Here is a 23,185-nt window from a genome sequence, read left to right as displayed (position 1 = left end):
GGAGGGGAAAAAGGAGAGGAAGGAAGAGAAGAAGAGAGGAGGGGAGGAAAAAAGAGAGGAGGGGAGAGGAGGGGAGAGGAGGAGATACCATAAACATTGTTAACAAAAGCACAGTAACTGACTGAAAATATAGTGCAGATAGATATTATCTAGGGCAGAGGTCACCAACCTTTTCTGGGTCATAATGACCCCAGAGATCTACAGATCGATATTATCTAGCGAGCTCAGTGACGGACAGATTGATCTAGAGAGTAGAGAGCTCAGTGACGGACAGGTTGATCTAGAGAGTAGAGAGCTCAGTGATGGACAGGTTGATGGTTGATCTAGAGACAAGAGAGCTCAGTGATGGACAGGTTGATCTAGAGAGTAGAGAGCTCAGTGATGGACAGGTTGATCTAGAGAGTAGAGAGCTCAGTGATGGACAGGTTGATCTAGAGAGTAGAGAGCTCAGTGACAGACAGGTTGATCTAGAGACAAGTGAGTTCAGTGATAGACAGGTGGATATAGAGAGTAGAGAGCTCAGTGATGAACAGGTTGATGGTTGATCTAGAGAGTAGAGAGCTCAGTGATGGACAGGTTGATCTAGAGAGTAGAGAGCTCAGTGACAGACAGGTTGATCTAGAGACAAGTGAGTTCAGTGATAGACAGGTTGATCTAGAGAGTAGAAAGCTCAGTGATGAACCGGTTGATCTAGAGACTAGAGAGCTCAGTGATGAACAGGTTGATCTAGAGAGTAGAGAGCTCAGTGACGGACAGGTTGATCTAGAGAGTAGAGAGCTCAGTGATGGACAGGTTGATGGTTGATCTAGAGACAAGAGAGCTCAGTGATGGACAGGTTGATCTAGAGAGTAGAGAGCTCAGTGATGGACAGGTTGATCTAGAGAGTAGAGAGCTCAGTGATGGACAGGTTGATCTAGAGAGTAGAGAGCTCAGTGACAGACAGGTTGATCTAGAGACAAGTGAGTTCAGTGATAGACAGGTGGATATAGAGAGTAGAGAGCTCAGTGATGAACAGGTTGATGGTTGATCTAGAGAGTAGAGAGCTCAGTGATGGACAGGTTGATCTAGAGAGTAGAGAGCTCAGTGACAGACAGGTTGATCTAGAGACAAGTGAGTTCAGTGATAGACAGGTTGATCTAGAGAGTAGAAAGCTCAGTGATGAACCGGTTGATCTAGAGACTAGAGAGCTCAGTGATGAACAGGTTGATCTAGAGAGTAGAGAGCTCAGTGATGAACAGGTTGATCTAGAGAGTAGAGACCTTTAAGCCCATCTAGTCAGTGATGAACAGGTTGATCTAGACAGTAGAGAGCTCAGTGATGGACAGGTTGATCTAGACAGTAGAGAGCTCAGTGATGGACAGGTTGATCTAGAGAGTAGAGAGCTCGGTGATGAACAGGTTGATCTAGGCAGTAGAGAGCTCAGTGATGGACAGGTTGATCTTGAGAGAAGAGAGCTCAGTGATGAACAGGTTGATCTAGACTAGAGAGCTCAGTGATGAACAGGTTGATCTAGATAGTAGAGAGCTCAGTGATGAACAGGTTGATCTAGACAGTAGAGAGCTCAGTGATGAACAGGTTGATCTAGATAGTAGAGAGCTCAGTGATGAACAGGTTGATCTAGACAGTAGAGAGCTCAGTGATGAACAGGTTGATCTAGACAGTAGAGAGCTCAGTGATGGACATGTTGATCTAGAGACTAGGACGCTCAGTGATGAACAGGTTGATATAGAGTCTAGAGAGCTCAGTGATGAACAGGTTGATCTAGATAGTAGAGAGCTCAGTGATGAACAGGTTGATCTAGACAGTAGAGAGCTCAGTGATGAACAGGTTGATCTAGATAGTAGAGAGCTCAGTGATGAACAGGTTGATCTAGACAGTAGAGAGCTCAGTGATGAACAGGTTGATCTAGATAGTAGAGAGCTCAGTGATGAACAGGTTGATCTAGACAGTAGAGAGCTCAGTGATGAACAGGTTGATCTAGACAGTAGAGAGCTCAGTGTGAGGTTTCTTACTTGATAATCTGCAGAGAGGAGAGAGACAGCACAGCTCCAGCCAGCCCCTCAGCCCCACTGTCCCCCAGTTTACTGTTCTCCAGACTGGGTGAGGGAGACAGAGAGATTAGACCGACAGAGAGGTTAGACCGACAGCGAAATAAAGTGAAAGCCGTTGTCCCGTGGTCCATCAGTAGAGCGATACTTACTCCAGGTGATGTAGACTGTGCAGGGCTGGCAGCAGCTCCAGGAGTTTAGGGAGCGCCAGAGGACCATTCACTGGCCCCAACCTGTAAACACACACAAACACACTTTATCAAACCAGTGGTAACTCTTGACTTATTACCTAGTCAGACCAGTGGTAACTCTTGACTTATTACCTAGTCAGAGTGGTAACTCTTGACTTATTACTTAGTCAAATCAAAGTGTATTGACTTATTACCTAGTGATAGTGGTTGAATAATGACACTCACTCAAACTCCAGCTTGTGGAGATCTCTGACTGCCGGTAGACCCTCCCCCAGGACACCATCTGATTGGCTGAAATGATGACGGACACATCACAACGGCTTTGAACATACCAGTATATATATATATATATATGTGTGTTTATGTATTGTAGATGGCTGTAACAAGAGCTGGGCAGGTTACTGTCTACTGTATTGTATTGTAGATGGTGTGTGTGTGTGTGTGTGTGTGTGTGGTTGTGTGTGTGTGTGTGTGTGTGTGTGTGTGTGGTTGTGTGTGTGTGTGTGTGTGTGTGTGTGGTTGTGTGTGTGTGTGTGTGTGTGTGTGTGTGTGTGTGTGTGTGTGTGTGTGTGTGTGTGTGTGTGTGTGTGTGTGTGTGTGTGTGTGTGTGTGTGTGTGCTGTATTGGCGTACCTCTCTGACAGTCTCCTGCTTGTGTGTATGTTGACCAGTGTGGACAGGTGTTGGACGTGGGACACCTGTGTGGCTCTGAAAGGGTTAAGGGTCAACTTGGACACAACCGCTTTTAGAAGCTCCTCCTCCCCACTCTGCTCTAGCTCCTCCCACAGAGTGATGGTGTCAGCGATACACGCCCTGGGACGGACACACACACACAAACACACACACACACAAACACACGTTAGAGTCGTGTTCAAAACACACAGATCAGAAAACTAAATGTGCATGACAAAGTTCTACATACAGTAGAGTGAGAACATCAGATCTATACTGTTCTAGATCTATACTGTAACAGATATATACTGTTCTCGATCTATACTGTTCTAGATCTATACTGTAACAGATATATACTGTTCTAGATATATACTGTAAAATATCTATACTGTTCTAGATCTATACTGTTCTAGATCTATACTGTAACAGATATATACTGTTCTAGATATATACTGTAACAGATCTATACTGTTCTAGATCTATACTGTAACAGATATATACTGTTCTAGATCTATACCGTAACAGATCTATACTGTAACAGAGCTATACTGTTCTAGATATATACTGTTATAGATCTATACTGTTCTAGAGCTATACTGTTCTAGATCTATACTGTTCTAGATCTATACTGTAACAGATATATACTGTTCTAGATCTATACTGTAACAGATCTATACTGTTCTAGATCTATACTGTTCTAGATCTATACTGTAACAGATCTATACTGTTCTAGATATATACTGTAACAGATACATACTGTTCTAGATATATCATGTAACAGATCTGTACTGTTCTAGATATATAATGTAACAGATCTATACTGTAACAGATCTATACTGTTCTAGATATATAATGTAACAGATCTATACTGTTCTAGATATATAATGTAACAGATCTATACTGTAACAGATATATACTGTTCTCGATATATAATGTAGCATATCTGTACTGTTCTAGATCTATACTGTAACAGATCTATACTGTTCTAGATATACACTGTAACAGATCTGTAGCAGGTCTATCAGTGTAACAGTACCAGTACCTGTATGAGTGTATGTTGTTGAGACCCGTTAGTAGTTTTAATCCTGTCATCCTCAGTCCTGTGTCCTCCAGCCCCAGACAGAACCTCCTCCTCAGCGTTCTACACTGGTCCAAAAGGTTCCACACTACGAAGGCGTCGGCGGGGCACAGTGGAACCCCTTGGAACGACAGAACCTCGGGAAGGTTCCGTACCAGGTGCCTGACCAAGCGGATGTCGCCTGTCTCGTAAACGCAGTGACACGCCTCCAGGAGCCGAGCGGGGCTCAGGTCGCCATGGTGAAGGTTCTCCAGGTGTGATATCACAGCGGCTCGCTTGGCCGCCACCACTTTCATGGCGCCGGTATCCAGGGTGGCCAGATCCCGGAGTTCCGCATTGTTCCGGAAAAGCAGCCCGACAGCGAATCTCTGAGCAAGGTCCAGACACTCTCCCTGAGGCCGTCGCCTCCCCCTGGGCTGCAGAGTAGAGTAGAGTAGAACAGAGTAGAATAGAGTAGAACAGAGTAGAATAGAGTAGAACAGAGTTGAGTATAATAGAGTAGAGTAGAACAGAGTAGAGTAGAACAGAGTAGAGTAGAATAGAGTAGAGTAGAACAGAGTAGAACATAGTAGAGTAGAGTAGAACAGAGTAGAGTAGAACAGAACAGAGTAGAGTAGAACAGAGTAGAGTAGAGTAGAACAGAGCAGAACAGAGTAGAGCAGAACAGAGTAGAGTAGAGTAGAACAGAGCAGAACAGAGTAGAGTAGAACAGAGTAGAGCAGAACAGGGTAGAGTAGAACAGAGTAGAATATAGTAGAGCAGAACAGAGTAGAGTAGTACAGGAGTACATTTACACGTTAGTCATTTGGCAGACACTCTTATCCAGAGCCACTTCCTGTCAGTACATTCATCTTCAGGAAGCTGTGAGGAACAACCACATATCACAGACATAGGAAAGACACAGACTCCGAGCTAGGAGGTGCTAGTTCAGGTCATAGTCTACAGAGGGACATATGGACAGACAGAGTTTCAATAGAAAACAGTCATTCTACCTGTGGTAGTATCTGGGCCAGCAGAGCGCGGTCAGACACACAGCTGGAGACGGACAGGTGGGCCCCGCCCAGGAAGCTTTGCAGGAAAGGGTGGGCCCAGGACAGGATGTTGTCGGAACTCACGCCGCCACCGTCACCATCTCTGCCCTGCTCCCCCCTCAGCCAGTGAGAATGGACAAGTCCAGTCCTCAGGCCAAACAACCGCAGCTTGACACAGACGGTATTGTCCAGAGTCAGGGTCAGGAGAGATGAATGACCTTTAACCCCCTGCCAAGCCAGACCGCTCAACTCTGACAGAACACACCTGTTCTCTTCCTCTCTCTCTTTCTCTTTCTCTTCCTCTCCCTCCACCCTCTCTCTCTCTTCTTCCTCCCTCTTCTCCTCTCTCTCTTCCTCTTCCTCCTCCCTCTCTCTCACTTCCTCCTCCCTCTTCTCCTGTCTCTCTTTCTCTCCCTCCTCCCTCTTCATCTGTCTCTCTTTCTCTCCCTCCTCCCTCTCTCTCTCTTCCTCCCTCTTCTCCTCTCTCTCTTTCTCTCCCTCCTCCCTCTCTCTCTCTTCCTCCTCCCTCTTCTCCTCTCTCTCTTTCTCACCCTCCTCCCTCTCTTCCTCCTCCCTCGTCTCTATCCTCCTCTTCTCGTCTTCTAATTGATTTTGGGATTGAGTGTGAGAGCGAGTGCGGATGTGTGTTCGTGTCCAGTTGCGTGTGTGTTTCAGGGTGTGTTTTTGACTGTGTTTAAGGGTGTGAGTGTGTGCCTGGGTTTGAGTTTGGGGTAGGGTTTGACAGTGTGTGTGTTTCCGGGTGTGTCGTCTCATCTTTAGTAGCAACACACTGTAACACAGTCCCGTCAGCGTGGAGGGGAGTGGGTCCGAAACATCCCAGTGTTCTAGAAGCAGACAGACCATGTGACACAGAGCTGGGTTCCAACACATAGACAGAAGGTACGGCTGGCTATGGAGCCTGGTGAGGGCTAGGACTGGGACTGGGACTGGGACTGGGACTGGGACTGGGGCTAGGACTGGGACTGGGACTGAGGTTGGGACTGGGGCTGGGACTGGGATTGGGACTAGGACTAGGACTGGGACTGGGACTGGGACTGAGGCTGAGGCTGAGGCTGAGGCTGGGACTGAGGCTGAGGTTGGGACTGGGACTGAGGCTGAGGTTGTGACTGGGACTGAGGCTGGGACTGGGACTGAGACTGAGACTGGGACTGAGGCTGGGACTGAGACTGGGACTGAGACTGAGACTGGGACTGGGACTGAGACTGGGGCTGAGGCTAGGACTGAGTCTGGGACTGGTGCTAGGACTGAGTTTGGGACTGGGATTGAGTCTGAGGCTGGGACTGAGGTTGGGGCCTCTAGGGACTGTCCAGAGAAGTATTGTCCCAGGTATCTCTCGATGTCCGGAGGGGAGAAGCCAGAGAGTTCCAGGAGGCTGTCAGCCCGTTTCAGCAGCCCACTGACGGTGCCTCGTGGTCGGGCAGAGAGGAGCAGAGAGCAGCCTGGTAGCAGCTTCCTCTGGAGCAGACCTGAGAACAGCTGTCTAACGCTGTAGTTCTCCCCTTTACTGTCATCCGCTGGAAACTGAAGCAGCCCCTCCAAGTCACGCACCACCTCGAAGCCATCGAATATCACCAGCACACGCTCCGGGACAGAGAGGACCTGATTGAAGACATCCCGTGGGTGGGGGCAGGAGAGGTGTAGGAGGAGGGACCGAAGGCTATAGGTCGGCTCAGGGGGGAGGGTCAGAGCCTTACCGTCCAGTAAGAACACAAAGTCAAACTGAGGCAGGAGGCCGTCGGACCAATCAACGCAGAGCTTCTTGATGAGCGTGCTTTTGCCCATGCCGGTGTTGCCTAGCAACACGATGGAACGTTTGGGTTTCGCCCCGAGGGAGCTCTCAAACACCTGACGACAAACACAGACAATAAATACATTCATTATTAATTACACTTATTATTATTTATAATTATAATTATAATTCATTATTTAATTACTTTTTCTGACAGACAGAATCATAAACCGAGGAAGAAAAACCTGTAATGACAACGTAACGACAGCCTTCAGACTAAATACTAATAGTTTCTCTGTAGGTGACGACGTAACGATGATGTCACAGGGTCTGACCTGACTCCTGGCCAACGAGCCCCGCCTCCTCTCCGCGTCTCCGATAACGACCAAATCTTTCTCCAGGCACTTGCTGGTGTTCTTCCCTGAGCCAATCAGGATCTGCCTCTGGACCAATCGCACGTCAACATAGTGGGACGCCAGGCTAAGGCCCGCCTCCATCTCCTGTTGAGACAACGTCATTGGTTGGAGAGACAGGTAGAGTTGTCTTTTGAAAAAAAGACCCAACTCAACGGTCCCTCTTGTCTGTCCCCCTTGGTCTTACCTGGCACATTCCCCTCAGGTGAGCCTTGGCTTGGTGAATGTACTCCTCTGTAACACACAGACACACACACACACACACACACACACACACACACACACACACACACACACACACACACACACACACACACACACAGTAACATTCTCATGTGATTGCCTTTGTTTAGGATGTTTTTTGCATATATAGGGTACAGGGTCAGGAGGAAGAGAGGACAGACTCTAACTCACCTGTCCTGGGGGAGAGGGGGGAGGCAGAGGGGGGAGACAGGGCTTGGCTGGCACAGTCAGACAGAGACCCAGGAGGATACGAACACATCGAGTCTGGAGCTACCTCACCGTCAACTACACACACACACACACACACACACACACACACACACACACACACACACACACACACACACACACGCACACACACGCACACACACGCACACACGCACACACACACACACACACACACACACACACACACACACACACACACAACATGAGTAACAACCACACCCAGTATTCAAATTGACTCATGTTGATTGACTTATTGACTCAGTGAGGTCAGTGATGACTGGATGGATGAATGAATGGGTGGATGAATGGATGGATGAATGGATGAATAAATGGATGGATGAATGGATGGATGAATGAATGGATGGATGAATGGATGGATGGATGAATGAATGAATGAATGGATGAATGAATGGACGAATGAATGGATGAATGAATGAATGAATGGATGGATGAATGGATGAATGGATGAATGGATGAATGAATGGATGGATGAATGGATGAATGAATGATTGAATGGATGGTATTCCCCCTCTGAAGGAAGCTGCTCTCAGTCATGCAGGAAGTAAATCCCCCTGTCTCATCAATGACTCTGAGTAGAACCCTATTCCCTATATAGTGCACTACTTTAGACCAGGGCCCTATAGAACCCTATTCCCTATATATAGTGCACTACACTAGACCAGAGCACTATAGAACCCTATTCCCTATATATAGTGCACTACACTAGACCAGAGCACTATAGAACCCTATTCCCTATATATAGTGCACTACACTAGACCAGAGCCCTATAGAACACTATTCCCTATATATAGTGCACTACTCTTGACCAGAGCCCTATAGAACCCTATTATCTCTATATATATATTGCACTACTCTAGACCAGAGCCCTATAGAACCCTGTTCCCTATATATAGTGCACTACTCTAGACCAGAGCCCTATAGAACCCTATTTCCTATATATAGTGCACTACTCTTGACCAGAGCCCTATAGAACCCTATTTCCTATATATAGTGCACTACTCTTGACCAGAGCCCTATAGAACCCTATTCCCTATATATAGTGCACTACTCTTGACCAGAGCCCTATAGAACACTATTCCCTATATATAGTGCACTACTTTAGACCAGAGCCCTATAGAATCCTATTATCTCTATATATATATTGCACTACTCTAGACAAGAGCCCTATAGAACCCTATTCCCTATAGATAGTGCACTACTTTAGACCAGAGCCCTATATAACCCTATTCCCTATATATAGTGCACTACTTTAGACCAGAGCCCTATATAACCCTATTCCCTATATATAGTGCACTACTTTAGACCAGAGCCCTATAGAACCCTATTGTCACGGCGTCGGCCGAAGTCGGTTCCCTCTCCTTGTTCGGGGGGGAGGGGGTGTCGACGTCGCCGGCCTTCTAGCCACCGCCGATCCACTTTTCATTTTCCATTTGTTTTGTCTTTGTCTTTACCACACCTGGCTTCCCTCAACCAATTACCTGTTTACTATATTAACCCTCTGTTCTCCAGGTATTGTTTGTGAGTGTTTACTATATTAACCCTCTGTTCCCCAGGTATTGTTTGTGAGTGATTACTATATTAACCCTCTGTTCCCCAGGTATTATGAGTGTTTACTATATTAACCCTCTGTTCCCCAGGTATTGTGAGTGATTACTATATTAACCCTCTGTTCCCCAGGTATTGTTTGTGAGTGATTACTATATTAACCCTCTGTTCTCCAGGTATTGTTTGTGAGTGATTACTATATTAACCCTCTGTTCCCCAGGTATTGTTTGTGAGTTTTTACTATATTAACCCTCTGTTCCCCAGGTATTGTTTGTGAGTGATTACTATATTAACCCTCTGTTCCCCAGGTATTGTTTGTGAGTGATTACTCTATTAACCCTCTGTTCTCCAGGTATTGTTTGTGAGTGATTACTATATTAACCCTCTGTTCCCCAGGTATTGTTTGTGAGTGATTACTATATTAACCCTCTGTTCTCCAGGTATTGTCTGTGAGTGATTACTATATTAACCCTCTGTTCTCCAGGTATTGTGAGTGATTACTATATTAACCCTCTGTTCTCCAGGTATTGTCTGTGAGTGATTACTATATTAACCCTCTGTTCTCCAGGTATTGTTTGTGAGTGATTACTATATTATCCCTCTGTTCTCCAGGTATTGTTTGTGTTTGTTGTATTTTCGGTCCGTCATGGTGTGCTTGTTTTGTTACTTTGTACATTTGTTAATTTGAGTAAAAGTACGTTGATTACTCTGCTGTCCTGCGCCTGAGTCTCTACACCAGCTACACACAGGACCCATTACACCTATTCCCCAATAGGGCTCTGGTCTATAGTAGTAAACTATATAGGGAATAGGGCTCTGGTCTAAAGTAGTGCACTAGATGGGGAATAGGGCTCTGGTCTAAAGTAGTGCACTAGATAGGGAATAGGGCTCTTGTCTAAAGTAGTGCACTAGATAGGGAATAGGGCTCTGGTCTTTAGTAGTACACTATATAGGGAATAGGGCTCTTGTCTAAAGTAGTGCACTAGATAGGGAATAGGGCTCTTGTCTAAAGTAGTGCACTAGATAGGGAATAGGGCTCTGGTCTAAAGTAGTGCACTAGATAGGGAATAGGGCTCTGGTCTAAAGTAGTGCACTAGATAGGGAATAGGGCTCTGGTCTTTAGTAGTACACTATATAGGGAATAGGGCTCTGGTCTAAAGTAGTGCACTATATAGGGAATAGGGCTCTGGTCTAAAGTAGTGCACTATATAGGGAATAGGGCTCTGGTCTAAAGTAGTGCACTATATAGGGAATAGGGCTCTGGTCTAAAGTAGTACACTAGATAGGGAATAGGGCTCTGGTCTAAAGTAGTGCACTATATAGGGAATAGGGCTCTGGTCTAAAGTAATGCACTATATAGGGAATAGGGCTCTGGTCTAAAGTAGTGCAATACATAGGGAATAGGGTGCCATATGGGAGTTACTATATCAGTCACAACACAGTATAAAGTTGGGTCAAATTGAGGTGTTGATGTTGGTCAGCACTCACCTGGAGAGAGAGGTAGGACGTCGAGGGTTCTAGGAGATAGCGAGGGAGAAGACACTGCAAGGACACAGTACGTCAGGTAACACACGCAGGCACACAGACTCACAGACACACAGAGTCACAGAGTCACGGACACACAGAGTCACGGACACACAGACTCACGGACACACAGAGTCACAGAGTCCCAGACACACAGAGTCACGGACACACAGACTCACGGACACACAGAGTCACGGACACACAGAGTCACAGAGTAACAGGCACACAACACAGAGTCACGGAAACACAGAGTCACGGACACACGGAGTCACGGACACGCAGAGTCACGGAGTCACGGACACACAGAGTCACGGACACACAGACTCACAGAGTCACGGACACACAGAGTCACAGAGTCACGGACACACAGAGTCACAGAGTCACGGACACACAGACTCACAGACTCACGGACACACAGACTCACGGGGACACACGGACTCACATGTTCCTCCACTGTTGGAGCTAGAAACAGAAGCATTTTGCTCCACTGTTGGAGCTAGAAACAGAAGCATTTTGCTCCACTGTTGGAGCTAGAAACAGGAGCATTTTGCTCCACTGTTGGAGCTAGAAACAGAAGCATTTTGCTCCACTGTTGGAGCTAGAAACAGAAGCTTTTTGCTCCACTGTTGGAGCTAGAAACAGGAGCATTTTGCTCCACTGTTGGAGCTAGAAACAGAAGCATTTTGCTCCACTGTTGGAGCTAGAAACAGAAGCATTTTGCTCCACTGTTGGAGCTAGAAACAGAAGCATTTTGCTCCACTGCAGGAGCTAGAAACAGAAGCATTTTGCTAAACTTTGTACGCTACCAATGAACTTTGATTTGACTCACAGACACACACACACTCACTCAGTATGTAGGTGGGAGGTCTTGAGAAGCCGAAAACAGGGGCTTGAACCAGCTGCAGCTCTGAGCCATCTGTAAGGACACAGAGCACAGGTTACTCTCTCACACACAGAACACAGGTTACTCTCTCACACACAGAGCACAGGTTACTCTCTCACACACAGAGCACAGGTTACTCTCTCACACACAGAGCACAGGTTACTCTCTCACACACAGAACACAGGTTACTCTCTCACACACAGAGCACAGGTCTCTCTCTCTCTCTCTCTCTCTCTCTCTCTCTCTCGCTCTCTCTCTCTCTCTCTCTCTCTCTCTCTCTCTCCCTCCCTCCCTCCCTCCCTCCCTCTCTCCCTCTCTCCCTCTCTCCCTCCCTCCCTCCCTCCCTACAGATGGACTATATGAAACATCTCCATTGAAAGTACTTTATGAGTCCAGCATTAACTCTTCATGTGTCTGGGGAAACCAGCACATAACACCATCATCATCACACTTACTGCTACACGAAGAGACGAAAGTAGCAGTCCCAAACCCAGGAATGTAAAGGAGAGAAGGAGCGATCTGGACAAGTCTGGGAGGAGGAGGAGAGAGAGTCACGGCCGAGAGGGGAGGAGAACCAGCACAACCTACAGAGAACACAAAAAATATATATTCAGTTTGATTAATTCAGTTCCATTTTAAAAACAAGCCAAGAACATCAATACCTAAACTAAAGGTTAGACTTTATCACTTCTGAACCCCACGTTCCTCTATACCAGTCTCTCAGCCACACTACCTCACTGTAGAGGAACTGAACCCCACGTTCCCTTTATACCAGTCTCTCAGCCACACTACCTCACTGTAGAGGAACTGAACCCCACGCTCCTCTATACCAGTCTCTCAGCCACACTACCTCACTGTAGAGGAACTGAACCCCACGTTCCTATATACCAGTCTCTCAGCCACACTACCTCACTGTAGAGGAACTGAACCCCACGTTCCTCTATACCAGTCTCTCAGCCACACTACCTCACTGTAGAGGAACTGAACCCCACGTTCCTATATACCAGTCTCTCAGCCACACTACCTCACTGTAGAGGAACTGAACCCCACGTTCCTCTATACCAGTCTCTCAGCCACACTACCTCACTGTAGAGGAACTGAACCCCACGTTCCTTTATACCAGTCTCTCAGCCACACTACCTCACTGTAGAGGAACTGAACCCCACGTTCCTTTATACCAGTCTCTCAGCCACACTACCTCACTGTAGAGGAACTGAACCCCACGTTCCTATATACCAGTCTCTCAGCCTCACTGTAGAGGAACTGAACCCCACGTTCCTCTATACCAGTCTCTCAGCCACACTACCTCACTGTAGAGGAACTGAACCCCACGTTCCTATATACCAGTCTCTCAGCCACACTACCTCACTGTAGAGGAACTGAAGTAAAGACAGTCGGGGCCCGCGGCGAGGGTCCCCAGTCCGGGGCCCGTGTCGAGGGTCCCCGCACCAGAGGCGCCACCAAAATGGGGTGAGCCAGAGGTGGATTGGGGTCTACGTCCCGCACCAGAGACGCCACTGCGGATAGATGCCCACCCAGACCCTCCCCTGTAGGTTCAGGTTTTGCGGCCGGAGTCCGCACCTTTGGGGTGGGGTTACTGTCACGTCCTGAGACTTTTTATTTTGGTTTTGTCAGGGTGTTGGAGTGTACACTACAGGGATAAGAGAGAGTGAAAGAGTGCACACTACAGGGATAAGGGAGAGTGATGGAGTGTACACTACAGGGATAAGAGAGAGTGATGGAGTGTACACTACAGGGATAAGAGAGAGTGATGGAGTGTACACTACAGGGATAAGAGAGAGTGAAGGAGTGTACACTACAGGGATAAGAGAGAGTGGTGGAGTGTACACTACAGGGATAAGAGAGAGTGATGGAGTGTGCACTACAGGGATAAGAGAGAGTGATGGAGTGTACACTACAGGGATAAGAGAGAGTGATGGAGTGTACACTACAGGGATAAGAGAGAGTGATTGAGTGTACACTTCAGGGATAAGGGAGAGGGAAAGAGTGTACACTTCAGGGATAAGGGAGAAGGTAGAAACAGAGTTGATTCTTACCTCTGATGGGAGAGTCTGTCTGAGTCTCTCTCTTCCTCTGTCCGTCCACAGGCTCTGTCGATCTCCTCTTCCTCTGTCCGTCACCAGCCTCTGTCGCTCTCCTCTTCGCTCTCTTCCTCTGTCTGTCACCAGGCTCTGTCGATCTCCTCTTCCTCTGTCCGTCACCAGCCTCTGTCGATCCCCTCTTCCTCTGTCCGTCACCAAGCTCTGTCTCTCTCTTCCTCTGTCCGTCACCAGCCTCTGTCGATCCCCTCTTCCTCTGTCCGTCACCAAGCTCTGTCAGGGACAACATCACAGAGGACACTGTTGTTTAAATCAACCAATCAACCAACTGTTGCTGACGTCATACCTCCATATGGGGCCGTTGTGAGAGCAGGCTTCTGCTACGGCCAAGCAGAAACAACAGCTTATTTAAGTCTTTAATAAGTCAAGCAGAAACAACAGCTTATTTAAGTCTTTAATAAGCCAAGCAGAAACAACAGCTTATTTAAGTCTTTAATAAGCCAAGCAGAAACAACAGCTTATTTAAGTCTTTAATAAGCCAAGCAGAAACAACAGCTTATTTAAGTCTTTAATAAGTCAAGCAGAAACAACAGCTTATTTAAGTCTTTAATAAGTCAAGCAGAAACAACAGCTTATTTAAGTCTTTAATAAGTCAAGCAGAAACAACAGCTTATTTAACCAGGTAGTCTAGTTGAGAACAAGTTCTCATTTACAATTGCGACCCTGGCCAAGATAAAGCAAAGCAGTTCGACACATACAATGACACAGAGTTACACATGGAGTAAAACAAACATACAGCCAATAATACAGTAGAAACAAGTCTATATACAATGTGAGCAAATGAGGTGAGAAGGGAGGTAAAGGCAAAAAAGGCCATGGTGGCAAGGTAAATACAATATAGCAAGTAAAACACTGGAATGGTAGTTTTGCAATGGAAGAATGTGCAAAGTAGAGATAGAAATAATGGGGTGCAAAGGAGCAAAATAAATAAATAAATGAAATACAGTAGGGAAAGAGGTAGTTGTTTGGGCTAAATTATAGGTGGGCTGTGTACAGGTGCAGTAATCTGTGAGGTGCTCTGACAGTTGGTGCTTAAAGCTAGTGAGGGAGATAAGTGTTTCCAGTTTCAGAGATTTTTGTAGTTCGTTCCAGTCATTGGCAGCAGAGAACTGGAAGGAGAGGCGGCCAAAGAAAGAATTGGTTTTGGGGGTGACTAGAGAGATATACCTGCTGGAGCGTGTGCTACAGGTGGGAGATGCTATGCTGACCAGCGAGCTGAGATAAGGGGGGACTTTACCTAGCAGGGTCTTGTAGATTACCTGGAGCCAGTGGGTTTGGCGACGAGTATGAACCGAGGGCCAGCCAACGAGAGCGTACAGGTCGCAGTGGTGGGTAGTATATGGGGCTTTGGTGACAAAACGGATGGCACTGTGATAGACTGCATCCAGTTTGTTGAGTAGGGTATTGGAGGCTATTTTGTAAATGACATCGCCGAAGTCGAGGATCGGTAGGATGGTCAGTTTTACGAGAGTATGTTTGGCAGCATGAGTGAAGGATGCTTTGTTGCGATATAGGAAGCCAATTCTAGATTACATTTTGGATTGGAGATGCTTAATGTGAGTCTGGAAGGAGAGTTTACAGTCTAACCAGACACCCAGGTATTTGTAGTTGTCCACGTATTCTAAGTCAGAACCGTCCAGAGTAGTCATGCTAGATGAGCGGGCGGATGCGGGCAGTTGATGAGCATGCATTTAGTTTTACTAGCGTTTAAGAGCTGTTAGAGGCCATGGAAGGAGAGTTGTATGGCATTGAAGCTCGTCTGGAGGGTTGTTATCACAGTGTCCAAAGAAGGGCCAGAAGTATGCAGAATGGTGTTGTCTGCGTAGAGGTGGATCAGAGACTCACCAGCAGCAAGAGCGACCTCATTGATGTATACAGAGAAGAGAGTCGGTCCAAGAATTGAACCCTGTGGCACCCCCATAGAGACTGCCAGAGGTCCGGACAACAGACCCTCCGATTTGACACACTGAACTCTATCAGAGAAGTAGTTGGTGAACCAGGCGAGGCAATCATTTGAGAAACCAAGGCTGTCGAGTCTGCCGATGAGGATGTGGTGATTGACAGAGTCGAAAGCCTTGGCCAGATCAATGAATACGGCTGCACAGTATTGTTTCTTATCAATGGCGGTTAAGATATCGTTTAGGACCTTGAGCGTGGCTATGCACCCATGACCAGCTCTGTAACCAGATTGCATAGCGGAGAAGGTATGGTGGGATTCAAAATGGTCGGTAATCTGTTTGTTGACTTGGCTTTCTAAACACCTTAGAAAGGCAGGGTAGGATAGATATAGTTCTGTATCAGTTTGGGTCTAGAGTGTCCCCCCCTTTGAAGAGGGGGATGACCGCGGCAGCTTTCCAATCTTTGGGGATCTCAGACAATACGAAAGAGAGGTTGACCGGGCTAGTAATAGGGGTGGCAACAATTTCAGCAGATAATTTTTGAAAGAAAGGGTCCAGATTGTCTAGCCCGGATGATTTGTAGGGGTCCAGATTTTGCAGCTCTTTCAGAACATCAGCTGACTGGATTTGGGAGAAAGAGAAATGGGGAAGGCTTGGGCGAGTTGCTGTGGGGGGTGCAGTGCTGTTGACCGGGGTAGGAGTAGCCAGGTGGAAAGCATCGCCAGCCGTAGAAAAATGCTTATTGAAATTCTCAATTATGGTGGATTTATCAGTGGTGACAGTGTTTCCTATCTTCAGTGCAGTGGGCAGCTGGGAGGAGGTGCTCTTATTCTCCATGGACTTTACAGTGTCCCAGAACTTTTTTTAAGTTTGTGTTGCAGGAAGCAAATTTCTGCTTGAAAGAGCTAGCCTTGGCTTCTCTAACTGCCTGTGTATATTGGTTTCTAACTTCCCTGAAAAGTTGCATATCACGGGGGCTGTTCGATGCGAATGCAGAACGCCATAGGATGTTTTTTGTGCTGGTTAAGGGCAGTCAGGTCTGGAGAGAACCAAAGGCTATATCTGTTCCTGGTTCTAACTTTCTTGAATGAGGCATGCTTATTTAAGATGGTGAGGAAGGAATTTAAAAATAAAAATCATAATAATAAGTCAAGCAGCAACAACAGTTTATTAAAGTCTTTAATACGCCAAGCCATTTATATCTGAATGAGGCGCGTTTACCTCTCTGTGTCTCGCAGTTCTGTTTCTGGTCGCCTGGCTCGGCCACAGCTGTCGGCATGGCAACCTCACCTACACACCACACCAGACAGAGGAAGTGAGAGAGTTTACTCTGGGACCTGGCATCACCGGGTATAGAAACACAACCGCTAGAACAGACAGACGGCGTCACCGGGTATAGAAACACAACCGCTAGAACAGACAGGTGGTGTCACCAGGTATAGAAACAAAACCACTAGAACAGACAGATGGTATCATAGAAACACAACCGCTAGAACAGACAGATGGCATCATAGAAACACAACCACTAGAACAGACAGACGGCATCACCGGGTATAGAAACACAACCACTAGAACAGACAGACGGCATCATAGAAACACAACCACAAGAACAGACAGACGGCATCATAGAAACACACCCACTAGAACAGACAGACAGCATCATAGAAACACAACCACTAGAACAGACAGACGGTATCATAGAAACACAACCACTAGAACAGACAGACGGCATCATAGAAACACAACCACTAGAACAGACAGACGGCATCATAGAAACACACCCACTAGAACAGAAAGACGGCATCACCAGGTATAGAAACACAACCACTAGAACAGACAGATGGTATCATAGAAACACAACCGCTAGAACAGACAGATGGCATCACCGGGTATAGAAACAAAACCACTAGAACAGACAGATGGTATCATAGAAACACAACCGCTAGAACAGACAGATGGCATCACCGGGTATAGAAACAAAACCACTAGAACAGACAGATGGCATCATAGAAACACAACCACTAGCACAGACAGATGGCATCACCGGTTATAGAAAGACAACCACTAGAACAGACAGACGGCATCATAGAAACACAACCACTAGATCAGACAGATGGCATCATAGAAACACAACCACTAGAACAGACAGACGGCATTACCGGGTATAGAAACACAACCACTAGAACAGACAGACGGCATCATAGAAACACAACCACTAGAACAGACAGACGGCATCATAGAAACACACCCACTAGAACAGACAGACGGCATCATAGAAACACAACCACTAGAACAGACAGACGGTATCATAGAAACACAACCACTAGAACAGACAGACGGCATCATAGAAACACAACCACTAGAACAGACAGACGGCATCATAGAAACACACCCACTAGAACAGACAGACGGCATCACCAGGTATAGAAATACAACCACTAGAACAGACAGACGGCATCACCAGGTATAGAAACACACCCACTAGAACAGACAGACGGCATCACCAGGTATAGAAATACAACCACTAGAACAGACAGACGGCATCACCAGGTATAGAAACACACCCACTAGAACAGACAGATGGCATCATAGAAACACAACCACTAGCACAGACAGACGGCATCATAGAAACACAACCACTAGAACAGACAGACGGCATCATAGAAACACACCCACTAGAACAGACAGACAGCATCATAGAAACACAACCACTAGAACAGACAGACGGTATCATAGAAACACAACCACTAGAACAGACAGACGGCATCATAGAAACACAACCACTAGAACAGACAGACGGCATCATAGAAACACACCCACTAGAACAGAAAGACGGCATCACCAGGTATAGAAACACAACCACTATAACAGACAGATGGTATCATAGAAACACAACCGCTAGAACAGACAGATGGCATCACCGGGTATAGAAACAAAACCACTAGAACAGACAGACGGCATCATAGAAACACAACCGCTAGAACAGACAGACGGCATCATAGAAACACACCCACTAGAACAGACAGACGGCATCATAGAAACACAACCACTAGAACAGACAGACGGCATCATAGAAACACACCCACTAGAAGCACCTGTTTCTAAACTCCTCACCAGTCTGTATGTCCACATTAAAGTAGAGCGACTCTGGGACCTCACCAGGTATAGAAACACAACAACTAGAAGCACCTGTTTCTAAACTCCTCACCAGTCTGTATGTCCACATTAAAGTGGAGTGACTCTGGGACCTCACCAGGTATAGAAACACAACAACTAGAAGCACCTGTTTCTAAACTCCTCACCAGTCTGTATGTCCACATTAAAGTGGAGTGACTCTGGGACCTCACCAGGTATAGAAACACAACAACTAGAAGCACCTGTTTCTAAACTCCTTACCTGTCTGTATGTCCACAGTAAAGTCCAGGTCAAACAGAGCATCTGAAACGGAGAGAAAAATGCTTTGAGTCAATCAGCCAGTCACTGTGTGTGTGTGTGTGTGTGTGTGTGTGTGTGTGTGTGTGTGTGTGTGTGTGTGTGTGTGTGTGTGTGTGTGTGTGTGTGTGTGTGTGTGTAACTTACCATTGAAGTCAAAAGGAAAATCCTCGTGTTCCAGAAAGCCATCCAGGTCTAATTCTGAGAAACAGGAAGAAAACAGTCAAACAGCCAATCACCTTCCCTGGTTCTGACTAAACAGCCAATCACCTTCAATGGTCCTGACTAAACAGCCAATCACCTTCCCTGGTTCTGACTAAACAGCCAATCACCTTCCCCGGCTGTGACTAAACAGCCAATCACCTTCCCCGGCAGTGACTAAACAGCCAATCACCTTCAATGGTCCTGACTAAACAGCCAATCACCTTCCCTGGTTCTGACTAAACAGCCAATCACCTTCAATGGTCCTGACTAAACAGCCAATCACCTTCCCTGGTTCTGACTAAACAGCCAATCACCTTCCCTGGTTCTGACTAAACAGCCAATCACCTTCCCTGGTTCTGACTAAACAGCCAATCACCTTCCCCGGCTGTGACTAAACAGCCAATCACCTTCCCTGGTTCTGACTAAACAGCCAATCACCTTCCCTGGTTCTGAATAAACAGCGAATCACATTCCCCGGCTGTGATTAAACAGCCAATCACCTTCCCTGGTTCTGACTAAACAGCCAATCACCTTCCCTGGTTCTGACTAAACAGCCAATCACCTTCCCTGGTTCTGACTAAACAGCCAATTACCTTAAATGGTCCTGACTAAACAGCCAATCACCTTCCCTGGTTCTGACTAAACAGCCAATCACCTTCAATGGTCCTGACTAAACAGCCAATCACCTTCCCCGGCTGTGACTAAACAGCCAATCACCTTCCCTGGTTCTGACTAAACAGCCAATCACCTTCCCTGGTTCTGACTAAACAGCCAATCACCTTCCCTGGTTCTGACTAAACAGCCAATCACCTTCCCCGGCTGTGACTAAACAGCCAATCACCTTCCCTGGTTCTAAATAAACAGCGAATCACCTTCCCCGGCTGTGATTAAACAGCCAATCACCTTCCCTGGTTCTGACTAAACAGCCAATCACCTTCCCTGGTTCTGACTAAACAGCCAATCACTTTACCTGGCTGTGACTAAACAGCCAATCACCTCCCTGGCTGTGATTAAACAGCCAATCACCTTCCCTGGTTCTGACTAAACAGCCAATCACCTTCCCTGGTTCTGACTAAACAGCCAATCACTTTACCTGGCTGTGACTAAACAGGAAGTGAAGTGAATATTATAACTATATCCGTTCCCTCGTGAGTGAAAGGTTCTTGGGGCGCCCGGAAAGACACCTTTCCAAGGTGAGCAGGACTATTAGGAGATGGAGACACAAATGAAGTCGGGAGAAAAGGAATATTGGGACAGGGAGACAGGAAGGTGGATTTATCAGGAGGAATAGAAGGGAGAAGAGGAATATTGGGACAGGGAGACAGGAAGGTGGATTTATCAGGAGGAATAGAAGGGAGAAGAGGAATATTGGGACAGGGAGACAGGAAGGTGGATTTATCAGGAGGAATAGAAGGGAGAAGAGGAATATTGGGACAGGGAGACAGGAAGGTGGATTACTGGAGGAGGAATAGAGTGTTACGGTGCAGAGTTGAGGGACTTAACGTCCTCTAATCATGTCCCTTCATCAACACTATGTCCTGTATAGAAGAACAGTTCCCTTTATAGAACAGTGTTTGGCTGCAGGGGTTAACAGTGTGTGTGTGTGTGTGTGTGTGTGTGTGTGTGTGTGTGTGTGTGTGTGTGTGTGAGATATGTGGAACTAAACGTTTTGTAATGAACAGTTCTCCTTTATAGAACAGTGTTTGGGGGGGACTGCTGCTGATTGGAGGACGGCTCGTAAAAATGGCTGGAACGGAGCGAATGGAATGGCATCAGACCACGGAAACCATGGAAACCATGTGTTTGATACCATTCCACCTCGTCCTCTCCAGCCATTACTACAAGCCCGTCCTCCCAAATTAAAGTGCCACCAACCTCCTGTGGTTTGGGTGCAGGGGTTGTGTGTGGGTGAGTTATCCATACGGAACCAAAAGTTTCTGAACATTGTCCTTTGTAGAACAGTGTTATGTTGCACGGTTACCTGGTAGCCCTATAACTACCAAGGTAATTGTTGCACGGTTACCTGAGTCCTATAAACTACCAAGGTAACTTTAGTCAACTCTTGAGTTAAATTCAGGATAACTGGTACCACAAAAGTGGTTCACCATTTAGCCAGGTAATGGCAACGAATCCTTCAGAACAAACCTGCTCTGGGGACAGCTAACAGGGCTAACAGGTGTTGGGGATGAATCAGAATAGTTGGGTAACATAGATAAGATGTTAACAGAGCTAACAGGGCTAACAGAGCTAACAGAGCTAACAAAGCTAACAAAGCTAACAGGGTAACAGAGCTAACAAGGCTAACAGGGCTAACAGAGCTAACAGAGCTAACAAAGCTAACAGGGCTAACAGGGCTAACAGAGATAACAGGGCTAACAGGGCATAGAGATAACAGGGCTAACAGGGCTAACAGAGCTAACAGGGCTAACAGAGCTAACAGAGCTAACAGAGATAACAGGCTAGTCCAGGGTAACTATGTCTATGTAGAACAGTGTTTAGTCCAGGGTAACTATATATCTGTGTTAGTCCAGGGTAACTATATCTCTGTGTTAGTCCAGGGTAACTATATCTCTGTGTTAGTCCAGGGTAACTATATCTCTGTGTTAGTCCAGGGTAACTATATCTCTGTGTTAGTCCAGGGTAACTATATCTCTGTGTTAGTCCAGGGTAACTATATCTCTGTGTTAGTCCAGGGTAACTATATCTCTGTAGATCAGTGTTTAGTCCAGGGTAACTATATCTCTGTGTTAGTCCAGGGTAACTATATATCTGTGTTAGTCCAGGGTAACTATATCTCTGTGTTAGTGCAGGGTAACTATATCTCTGTGTTAGTCCAGGGTAACTATATCTCTGTGTTAGTCCAGGGTAACTATATCTCTGTGTTAGTCCAGGGTAACTATATCTCTGTAGATCAGTGTTTAGTCCAGGGCAATTATATCTCTGTGTTAGTCCAGGGTAACTATATCTCTGTGTTAGTCCAGGGTAACTATATCTCTGTAGATCCGTGTTTAGTCCAGGGTAACTATATCTCTGTGTTAGTCCAGGGTAACTATATCTCTGTGTTAGTCCAGGGTAACTATATCTCTGTGTTAGTCCAGGGTAACTATATCTCTGTGTTAGTCCAGGGTAACTATATCTCTGTGTTAGTCCAGGGTAACTATATCTCTGTAGATCCGTGTTTAGTCCAGGGTAACTATATCTCTGTGTTAGTCCAGGGTAATTATATCTCTGTGTTAGTCCAGGGTAACTATATCTCTGTGTTAGTCCAGGGTAACTATATCTCTGTAGATCCGTGTTTAGTCCAGGGTAACTATATCTCTGTGTTAGTCCAGGGTAACTATATCTCTGTGTTAGTCCAGGGTAACTATATCTCTGTAGATCCGTGTTTAGTCCAGGGTAACTATATCTCTGTGTTAGTCCAGGGTAACTATATCTCTGTGTTAGTCCAGGGTAACTATATCTCTGTGTTAGTCCAGGGTAACTATATCTCTGTGTTAGTCCAGGGTAACTATATCTCTGTGTTAGTCCAGGGTAACTATATCTCTGTGTTAGTCCAGGGTAACTATATCTCTGTAGATCCGTGTTTAGTCCAGGGTAACTATATCTCTGTGTTAGTCCAGGGTAACTATATCTCTGTGTTAGTCCAGGGTAACTATATCTCTGTGTTAGTCCAGGGTAACTATATCTCTGTAGATCCGTGTTTAGTCCAGGGTAACTATATCTCTGTGTTAGTCCAGGGTAACTATATCTCTGTAGATCCGTGTTTAGTCCAGGGTAACTATATCTCTGTGTTAGTCCAGGGTAACTATATCTATGTGTTAGTCCAGGGTTACTATATCTCTGTAGATCAGTGTTTAGTCCAGGGTAACTATATCTCTGTGTTAGTCCAGGGTAACTATATATCT

At 46.2% G+C, this 23,185-nt stretch overlaps 1 protein-coding gene across 1 annotated transcript in view; it reads right to left on the bottom strand.

Annotated features, from left to right (window-relative positions):
- LOC139422617 (MHC class II transactivator-like) overlaps positions 1–23,185 on the bottom strand; it is a 41,502-nt gene that overhangs the window by 5,325 nt on the left and 12,992 nt on the right. Inside the window, exons 3-18 of the mRNA XM_071173762.1 lie at positions 19,224–19,277; positions 19,041–19,082; positions 16,866–16,934; positions 13,684–13,959; positions 12,082–12,210; positions 11,591–11,659; positions 10,708–10,761; positions 7,597–7,710; positions 7,370–7,416; positions 7,105–7,269; positions 4,981–6,885; positions 3,953–4,404; positions 2,872–3,051; positions 2,465–2,530; positions 2,201–2,281; positions 2,013–2,096 (exon numbers count right to left, since the gene is read on the bottom strand). Coding sequence (XP_071029863.1) covers positions 2,013–2,096; positions 2,201–2,281; positions 2,465–2,530; positions 2,872–3,051; positions 3,953–4,404; positions 4,981–6,885; positions 7,105–7,269; positions 7,370–7,416; positions 7,597–7,710; positions 10,708–10,761; positions 11,591–11,659; positions 12,082–12,210; positions 13,684–13,959; positions 16,866–16,934; positions 19,041–19,082; positions 19,224–19,277 — 3,787 coding nt within the window. The remainder of the gene's footprint in view (positions 1–2,012; positions 2,097–2,200; positions 2,282–2,464; positions 2,531–2,871; positions 3,052–3,952; positions 4,405–4,980; positions 6,886–7,104; positions 7,270–7,369; positions 7,417–7,596; positions 7,711–10,707; positions 10,762–11,590; positions 11,660–12,081; positions 12,211–13,683; positions 13,960–16,865; positions 16,935–19,040; positions 19,083–19,223; positions 19,278–23,185) is intronic.

Source organism: Oncorhynchus clarkii, chromosome 12, assembly GCF_045791955.1.
Source record: "Oncorhynchus clarkii lewisi isolate Uvic-CL-2024 chromosome 12, UVic_Ocla_1.0, whole genome shotgun sequence".
Lineage (NCBI taxonomy): Eukaryota > Metazoa > Chordata > Actinopteri > Salmoniformes > Salmonidae > Oncorhynchus > Oncorhynchus clarkii.
The sequence above is the reverse complement of the archived record's forward strand: the minus strand, read 5'-3'. Positions and strand labels throughout refer to the sequence as shown.